General features: G+C 43.1%; 1 protein-coding gene across 9 annotated transcripts in view; it reads right to left on the reverse strand.

The window, feature by feature from the left end:
- The window catches only part of EFCAB6 (EF-hand calcium binding domain 6), a 239,973-nt gene that overhangs the window by 159,058 nt on the left and 70,668 nt on the right, over positions 1 to 10,247 (reverse strand). For all 9 annotated transcript variants that reach the window (XM_077757996.1, XM_077757994.1, XM_077757995.1 and 6 more), the window contains one exon: positions 8,270 to 8,382. In XM_077757996.1, coding sequence (XP_077614122.1) covers positions 8,270 to 8,382 — 113 coding nt within the window. The remainder of the gene's footprint in view (positions 1 to 8,269; positions 8,383 to 10,247) is intronic.

The raw sequence follows: 10,247 nt of genomic DNA on the forward strand, positions 1-10,247 counted from the left end.
TACTAAAAAAAAAAAAAAAAAAAAAAAGAAGGGGAAAAGAAAAAGAAAAACAGCCTCCCCCAGTGGACTCCTCTGGCAACATAATGAAATACACAGCCATTCTTCCAGAATGTGGTCTGGAATTCTGTGGCCTCGGTGAGCCAAGCACTTGAAACTGGGATCTCAGAGCACACACACCGCAACAGCCTTGTCGAGAAATGGGGAAGCCAACCCACAGAACCGGGGTCTGACTCGCTTGGGCACACAGAGCTCTCCACCTGGGCTTTCTGACACTGTGCCCTGCAATGGCTCCAGTCTGGGATGCTGGCACTCTAATGACAGTTCACAGGGACACAGGGCACATGGAGGGAAACCCACCCATGCTCCCGTAAACAGGATGCCAGCTCTGGAGGATGGGGGGCACCGGGGTGTGAGGCCTGCCCTCAGGGGCCCATGCGGCTATACTGCTGCCATAAGCTGGCTATGAAGCTCAACCAAGCCATGTTCAAAGGCATCTCTCCTGTCACAGTTATGCCGGGCCTCAATCATACCCAGAGTAACAATTCCCACCACCCGTTAATTTCCCCAAATTTCCTCTGCAGGGTCCTTGCTGATTTGAAATGGGGTAGAGAGGAAATCCAAAGCTTAAGGGGGGCATTTACTCATGTCACGGATGCAGACAAAGGAAACCCACCCCCCCAATGTCATTTTTTCAGGTGCCAAATAGAGAGTGCCCTTGATAAGCAAGATGATGATGGCTTCTTAAGAACACAAACACAGCAAAACTGGAAATATGCAAAATTAACAGAAAATGTAGTTCTATATATTTAGAAAAGTCAAAGGTCATGGTCGCTGCAAATAAATGACATACAGACTCTCTGCCAGAGGTAAGAACAGCATCAAACCCACCAGCAGCTCTTGGTAACGAGTCAGTCCTTATAGGACCCATTTTCTCCAAAAAGGAACCTACATGAGCAGATTTTATTCTTTTCATTTATAGTTCATAGATAAGAGAAAAAAGCAGGAGTTCGTATGAGAAACAGAAACAGATATAAAGAAATATGTGGAGTTATGTGCTTACCTAAGGGAGTGAAATTTTGGGAGACAATGCACACGGGATACATCATTTTAACATTATTGCTCTCTTGGGACTATCTTCCCCAAACCACTACATAGGAAACAAATATTATTAAACACTAGTAAAGATTTCACTCTAGAAAAATCAGAAACAGTCTAGAATTTACTTATCTGTCCATGTGCCTCACGGCTGGAGTGCCAAGAAAAGTATTTCTCAGTGGAGGCTCGAAAGGAAGGTTCAGAAACTCTGAAAATAGTACAACAGTGAGAGGACTCACTTTGGATCTGATCACAGACTCTGCAACCTTCCGTTACTAGCTACATAGGCTTGTGCTTCTGGGTCCCCATTTGCAAGAAGAAATAGACAGAAATGCCACAGAGTTCGCTCACAGGATGCTCAGTACACATGGGCTACCTACTGATGAATGAGAAATGTTTTAAATGATAGGAGACAAGAAAGTCTACTAGTATCAACCAGAGTTAGAAAAACTCTGAAATTCGATGATAGAGCCCCGAAGCAAATTAGAAATAAAATCAATCCAGAAATAAAGGCTGAACTAGAAGAAACACAAGAGCAAATAAACAAAAGTTCCAGGAGGTGAAAAAGAAAAAAAGATTGTATCAAGGAAGCAAAAAGAGAAGGCAGGAAAGAAGGTGTGCAAGAAAGTGATAGTCTCACAAAGAAGATAGGAAAAGGAACCCAAGATACATGCAAAATGTACCATTGGAAAAGAAAACGTAACAGTGGAATGGTTCAGATGCTAAAAAATACAATTCCAGGAGTCTTCCTGAAATGACAGAGACTCAAACCTAGCAATTCAAATAGTACCTAAATACTTATAAAATCGGTCACAAGTGTCCAACATCGTAACCTCTAGCAAAATTATTGGGTTTTAAATAAAAAGCAAAAAAATTCTCTGGCTATCTGAACAAAAGGACAAGGCACTAACGAGGGAAAGAAAGTCAGTCTGTCATCAACCTTTTCTTCAGCAAAGCTTTCCATCACGAGGCAATGGGTAAAGATATTTAAGATCCTTAAGGAATGAAAATCTGAGCTAAGGATTTTATCAAATGATTTTTTAGACTAGGCCACATACAGACTGTAAGAAATCAGAGACTATCATTTCCATGAGCACTTCACAAGAAATCTACTGGAGGACAAGCTTCAAAGAGCCAAAATGACGAGAGAGACAAGTAAGAGAGAGAGAAGCAAGTGAGCAGATAGGATAAAGTTCTCGCTCCTAATGCGGCAATCTTACGGAAGCTGGGTCAGCGAGACAGGAAGACCTACTTCTTTATGACTTACACAGACACAAATTAGAAGATAAATCAAAACCTAGAAATGACTCTTGAGCTGCTCCATTTAACGTCACTGTCTTCTTCGTTGGATTGCCGCCCTGAACAACCAGCCTCGGTTGTCCTGGCTTTTCCCAAAACCAGTTAGTAAGGTGGGAACTCAAATTAGCCAAGCCATGGCCCAAATAAAATGATTTCCATTAGAAGCCAACCCAGAAAGGATATGCTGGTGCCATAAGAGTCGCACTTGGGGGCCGAGGATTTTGAACCGGTAAGGATGGCGGTGGGAATGATGCCCAGCTGATGTCAGTGACTCGTCCCTTCCCACGACATACCAACAAATAGGCCTCTGCTGACAGCCTCGGTGTAGAGCTTTCATATAATGCGGCCCATAGCCCCAAGTTGCTACAGCTGACCCTTGAACAACACAAGGATTAGGGGTTCCAACCCCAGCACAGTCAGAAGTCTGCATGCAACTTTTGACCCCCCCAAAAAACTTAACTACTAATAGCCTACTGTTGACTAGGTGTCTTACTGAAAGCATCAACAGTTGATTCACACATATTTTGTATGTCCTATATATTATATGCTGTATTCTCACAATAAAGTTAGAAAGAGAAAAGAAGATGTTAAGAAAAGCATAAGGAAGAGAAAATACACTGACAGTACTGTTCTATAAAAGCTCTGTGTACATATGGAGCCGTACTGTTCAAACCTGCGTTGCTTGGGTCCCCTGTGTATCTCTGTGTATCTTTAAGTTAGAACATCCACAGAAAAGATTTTGCCTTCTAACTGAAGGATTGGAATTTCAATTATAAAAGTTATAGAGGAAGTATTCAGTGGTAAAATTGGCATGAGTAAGATTTTATTTTAAGATGATCTCTACGACTGGGGTATAGAAGACAGATCGGAATAGGCCCAGGCTGCAGACAATGACACCAGTTAAGAAGCAGCAGTAAGAACCTGAAGGAACAGGAATATACACAGCAACATATATATATATATGTTTATCTCATATTAAATCAAATAAAAAATGGCTTTCATTGTGAGATGTGTCATTATTTTACATATCCCTCACAAACAAAAATAAAAACGTTGCCAATTGTTGATTACGAAATGGGGGGAAACATAAGATTCCCACATTGGAAATGAAATTGTATTATAGAGCTCACCTTCTTACAATACCTAAGGAAATAAACAAAAGAAAAAAATAGTAGAAATTAGAAAGAAAAAAAAATAAACTACCAGCATAGACTGAAGCAAGAAGAAACTCTTTTTAATTTTTAAAAAATGTTTGTTTATTGAGACAGAGAAACAGAGCGTGAGCATGGGAGGGGCAGAGAGAGGGAGACACAGAATGCGAAACAGGCTCCAGGCTTTGAGCTGTCAGCACAGAGCCCAACGTGAGGCTCAAACCCATGGACCGTGAGATCACGACCTGAGCCGAAGCCGGACGTTTAGCTGACTGAGCCACCCAGGAGCCCCAAGGAGAAACTGTATATGGGCAGCCAGAAAGCTTTGCTTCCAACTATGGTGACTTGGCTCCTATTGAACTATCCTCCCAGCAGATACAAGTACAAACTCTGGCCAAAATATAAACACAAAACTGAAGGCACTAGAGAGCAACTGACATCAACTGGAGTTGACACTTGGAAAAAGAGAGTAACTCTTGATGCACGGCTTGTTATTTGGCTTTTTGCCTGGGGGCAGATATCAAGCGGAAATGATGCTAAATGGATAGAATTTGGATATAGACCCAGCATCCTGCTGGCATTAGGAATCAGAAGACAGAGTTCAGGACTACCCAGCACCTGGAAAGTATGAAAGTGAGGAAAGACCAGAACGAAAGGCATAGAGGAGGACTTCCAAAGTCTTTGGCTAGTCCCTGAACAAGATCTATGGAGCAGACAATAAGACGCCCAGCTAAGGCTAAGAGAGAAAAACAGAGATTTCAAGCGTTAAAGTCCTCAGAGGACAAAGACTAGAGTCTGAGTGTAGCTGCATACACTGCCTGCTAAAAATTCTTCAGGGGAACGTAACAGAATCCACAGGCTCTACGATGCAAAATTTACTATATCCAGGATAAATTCCAAAGTTGCTAGACATAGCGAAAACAAAACAAGACAGAACTGTGATCCCTGATACTCAAGGGGAACAAAGGAATCAATAAAGACCAGACTTGGAGATGACCTGAATGTTGGAATTAGCAGGCGAAAATGTTAAAGCTTTTAAAAGTTTTAATTTCGAAATAAGTGTTTGAGGACATAAAGGAAAATATACTTTTTTAAAAACCTATTTTATTTATTTATTTCTGAGAGAGAGACAGCATGAGCAGGGGAGGGTCAGAGAGAGAGGGAGACACAGAATCTGAAACAAGCTCCAGGCTCTGAGCTGTCAGCACAGAGCCCGATGCGGGGCTCGAACCCACAAACCGTGAGATCATGATCTGAGCCAAAGTCAGATGCTTCACCGAGTGAGCCACGCAGGCGCCCCAGGAAAATATACTCTTAATGAGTGAACAGATAGAAACTCTCAGCAGAACAACAGAAGCTATAGCAATGCATTCTATGTTTAGATATAAAAGTACAACCTGTAACAGCACTGTATCAAAAGACAGGACAGAAACAGGCAAGTACTGTTGTAAAGTCCTGATAGTTCATGAGAATTAGTATAATATTGTTTGAAGGTAGACTTTAATTAATTAAAGGTGTATAACAGAATAAAAATTATCAATTTACCCAATGTTCTCGAAATTATGAAAACACTACTGGAACAGTGTTAGAGGCTGGTGTAGGTGGACTGAGAAGGAAGGAGAGGAGCATAAATGCAATAAGGCAAAGATCTCATCTTGGAATAAAATATAAAAGACACAAAATTACTTTAAAGAACATCCTCAGGGGCACCTGGGTGGCTCAGTCCGGTTAAGCATCCAACTTCAGCTCAGGCTTGATCTCATGGATCATGATGGGTTTGAACCCCACATCAGGCTCTGTGCTGACAGCTCAGAGCTGTCACCCTCTCTCTCTGCCCCTCCCCTGCTAATGCTCTCTCTCTCTCTCTCTCAATCTCTCTCTCAAAAATAAATAAACATTTTTTAAAAGAACATCTTCATAAGAACACAAAATCAGGGGCGCCTGGGGGGCTTCGTCAGTTAAGCATCTGACTCTTGATTTTGGCTCAGGTCATGATCTCATGGTTTGTGAGATCTAGCCCTGTGTCAGGCTCTGCGCTGACAGCACAAAGCCTGCTTGGGATTCTCTCTCTGTCCTTCTCTCTCTGCCCCTCCCCAACTCATGCAAGCATGCTCTCTCTCTCTAAAAATAAATAAATAAACATGAAAAAAGAACACAAACTCAGTAAAACAAGATGATAAGACAACAAAACGAGAGGGAAAGTAATATAGTAGACCAAAGGAAATGCCTTGATACGAGTAATAAGTAAGGTAGAAATTGCACGGAATAAAATAGACCGTGGCAAAAATCAAATCACAGGTGTAGATAAACGACCTGAGATGATCACTGTGAGCTCAGAGGAAAAAAGGCAATGAAATAAAAAGGCACTTTGAGATAACTTAATAGATGCAGAAGACAAAGACAATCCAACGTAAGGATAATTTGCAGCACCGAAGTTAAAAATCAGGAAAATGAAACCAAAGATTTATTCGATGATACATAATATACTTTAAAAAAAAATCTTGAAATGAAAAAGTAATTGGACTTGCAGATTAAAAATACACTGTCAACAGGATGACTCTCCCAGCTATGTTTCTGAAATTCAGGGAACATGTCATTCCTTTGGGCAGCCAGCTAGAAAAAGCACGTCATGGATGAGGGGGGAAATGGGGCAAGCCTCGGACTTCCCCACAGCCCCACTCAGCACCAGAGGCAGTGGGTCAAAGTCTGTGATGCTGGGGAGCAGGAACGTGTGACCTGTGAATGATACATCCAGCCCAGACACAGTCAGGATTTTCTTGAGTTTCACTGCAATTCCTATTCTTGTGATAGGCTCAAGTAAAAGCCAAAGCTTCCATAAAAAAGCATCTCTGGGAACCCGGTTTTACAAAGCTATGTATGTCTTCCTGTCTTTCTTCTCCTTTCCACGGATCCACATGGAAAGATGCAGGCGTCAGGCTCACGGTGGTTAACTCTGGGTGGTAAGATTGGCTTGGCTATTTACTTCCATCTTTTTACTTCATCTGCCTCAGTGCCTGCCTCACGGGGCTGCGGCGAACATGAAGAGACAGTACAGGAGCGTGCTCAGCCTCAGGCCTGGCGTGGGACAAATGTTTGGTGAGCACAGTGGAATGTTATGCTTCTCAAGTTAGGACACTAAACTTATCTGTGATGAAAACTCTCTATGATCAAGGGAGATCCCACCTTCTATCCCACGTGGACAAAGTTCACAGCCCACGTTCCAGCCAAACACGTTCCCCCTTCAGGGTGAACCTCTCATTCCCTCCATGGCTGTCACAGGCATCCTGTGAACTTGGCCTGTGAATGTACCTCCCGGCTCCTCCCAGGCCCCCCTCCTCCTCCTGTGCATGCTCCACGACATTCTGTTCTTCCCTCTCAGGCGTTTGGACAGTTTGTTTTGGAGCTAAACAGCTCCAATCTCAACACCACCAACAACCAGCTCTACGACTTTGGGAGCTTCCTTTAACACCCGTGAGTCTGAGTTTTCTCATCTAAAACATGGGATGGTAATAGCCATCTCACAAAGGTGTTGAGACAAATAAAAATTAAAATTAAGGCTCAGGCAGCATCTATACAGAGCCCAACAGATAAGTGCTTTATATTCTTATTCCTTTTTTATGTGACTTCTTTTATGCCTTTACCTGTCCCGTTTTTAGAAGACGCACACACACACACACACACACACACACACACACACACACACCTTAAAGACACAGTATGTTACTTGGCTCCAAAGCCAGTGAAGGGCCCAGTAGTATGATGTGCACGTGAACTAACAAAAACACAAGGGATGAAAGGGTCCTTGCAAGACCATCTCGTCTAGTAATTCTGAAAACTTGAGAGGCTTTAAAAAGGAGAGCCCTGGGGGGGTCAGTGGCCTGAGAGAATCCAGGCCAACATCTGAGAATGTGTCATTGACAAGCTTGCCAGAGTGGCGAATCTGAGAATCACGGAAGATGCTCAATGAGTGTTTGTTGCACTGAATTAAACTGAGACCAGACAGTGACGCCGTGTCTTGAACGAGCTGTTCGTTGGCAGGTGGCAAGTCCCCGAGGCAAGACACTGCTTGTCTTCCAGGGACCAGAGGCTCCCAAGGGAGAATCTCGCATTACGTTCTTCATAAATGCATCCTCGGGGGACTGGACTCTGCACTCTCCAGAACTTTCCAGCAGGTCAGCAACTCCAGGCACTTGGTTGAGGAGGCTGGGGTAAACACCTCCAGCGCAAGGAGAAAACGTCCCTTCCCAAGGTGAAGGGCCTGTGTGAGCCTGGCTTTACGTGTCTAATATAATGTACAGACTACTCAACTATTTCCCCATTGCCAAGGGAATAACAGCTTTACTATAAAAATTTTTGAAAGTTTTTGAAAATACAGAAGTAGCAGAAAGAAGAATGAAACAACACCCAGGGACATATCACTTAAAGACAATCTGTATTTTAGAATTTCTTCCCAACCCTTTACAAATACTCCCCATCCACTTTCTGCGTTTACCATTAACTTCCTGGAAATTGTTGCTCATGGCTGCACACGGTTACCCTGTGACCCACTTAATCCTTGTTCTGTTGTTAGACACGTTCTTCTTCTAAGTGACAATGCCACGGCTATCTTTGTGCATAAAGCATTTTCCGTATTTGAAAGTATTTCTCAGAACAGGTTCCTGGAAGAGGAATCATCGTGCCAAAGGATGTCGAAATCTTTAGCTTTCTACGTCCAAACCACTCACCTGGGTTTCCCACTTTATATCTATGATTCAAGTCGTTATTTATACTGAGGTTCTTCAAAAAAACATTATAGTCCACTGTAGTGTCCTTATCAATGTCGTAGTGCTCTGCAAACCTGAAACAGAAAGGTTCTTTGCTAATCAGAAGTTAAGATAGAGAGAATCTAAAATGAGGCAAGGTATCCTTCAACACTGGGGTTGGCGTTCATTTTAAATGTGTTTCTAGTGAGAGCTGGAATTAAAAAGTGAACGGTAAGAACTGTTACCCTGAGATTCAAACACACAGATACTCGGAAGGGGATCACTCTACGTGGCCTACCGACACGTGTGTGAGGATTCGAATGCTACAGGTCCATGGGGACCATCTTCTCCCTTCTCTGGCAGGAGGAGGGGGCAGCCAGGACTCAGGATGCACTCAGACACCAAAAGCAGGTCCCACTTTCCTTTAATAATTCGGGGCAATGGGGGCACCTGGGTGACTCAGCCGGTTGGGCGTCCAACTTTGGCTCAGGTCATGATCTCACAGTTTGTGAGTTCAGGCCCCACGTTGGGCTCTGTGCTGACAGCTCAGAGCCTGGAGCCTGCTTTGGATTCTGTCTCCCTCTCTCTCTGCCCCTCCCCACTCATGCTCTGTCTCTTTCAGATATAAATACACATTAAAAACATTTTTATGAAAATAATAATAGGGGGCAATGGATCTGGACCATGAGTCAATTAGCAGAAAGCCACTATAACCAGAGAACTCCAGAGCTGGGTGCAGGGGAGAACATAGCGCTTCCTCTTGACCAAGCACAGGATTTCACAGAGACAAACGGAGGCCCAGTTCACTGTGGTGGGTGGGGCGGGGAACCAAGGTCTCTCCCTGAAATATACTGAGATGCTGTTTTTTATTTTTTTTTATTTTTTTAATGTTTTATTTATTTCTGAGAGAGGGAGAGAGAGACAGTGTGAGCAGAGGAGGGTCAGGGAGAGAGGGTGACAGAGAATCCGAAACAGGCTCCAGTCTCTGAGCTGTCAACACAGAGCCCGACGCGGGGCTCGAACCCACGAACCGTGCGGTCATGACCTGAGCTGAAGTTGGATGCTTAACTGACTGAGCCACCCAGGCCCCCCCCCGAGAGATGCTCTCTTTTAAAAAGTTCAGATAAATAGGATGTTTGGATGTTTTTTCTTCTCCAAATGAATCTTCTATTTATTATTCAAATCTGCCACGTGATAAATGGCTTCCTAGATGATTTCTGCATTATTACATTTATAAAAAATTGACAGTTTTTAAATGTTTGGTTATATTATCTCCATATGTGTTGGTTTCTATAATTATCTAATTTCATGCTGCTTTCTAAAAATTTAGCAATTATCACTTAAAGTATTTGTTATTTTGCTGTTTTCCCAATTTAACAAAGAGTAACGTCATGTATTCATTTCAACGCGTACCTTTTTCCTCCCCCACTTTGATGAATCTTGCCTATTGTTCTAATAAGAAAAACTATCTGAAGGCAGGATAGCTGCCGGAGGTTAACTCTGACACTCCCAGAGTAGCTGCGTCTTTCATCCACGCTCTCTGTCTTGTGGAAACACGGCTGTGGGCTCAGGGACCCGGAAGGCTGACCTACTGTGCTCCTGTCTGAGGTTACTGTCCTCTAGAAAGCGCTGGCTACTCTGCTGCTCCAGGAAAATGCCAGATGCTGATCAGTAGCTCATCACCAACTTCCCTGTTTTCCTAGGAACTCCGGCATTCCTTCAGACTGGCATTTCCCTCCTAAGAGAATCCTGACCTTTCCTAACACCCAGCCCATCCACATTCATAATCCCCGCCGCGTATTCGTCAAGGACAGACAGACGGAATCCCGTGGTAATATTCCCTACAGACAAAATCTCAAAAACGAAGTCTCAGCACTGCCCTGGCGTCCAGTTTCTCCAATGCTTTTCTTTTTTCTTTTTCTTTTTCTGTTTTTTTTTTTTTTTTTTTTTTTTTTTTTTA

Source organism: Crocuta crocuta, unplaced genomic scaffold, assembly GCF_008692635.1.
Source record: "Crocuta crocuta isolate KB4526 unplaced genomic scaffold, BGI_CrCroc_1.0 scaffold143, whole genome shotgun sequence".
In the NCBI taxonomy this organism is placed as follows: domain Eukaryota; kingdom Metazoa; phylum Chordata; class Mammalia; order Carnivora; family Hyaenidae; genus Crocuta; species Crocuta crocuta.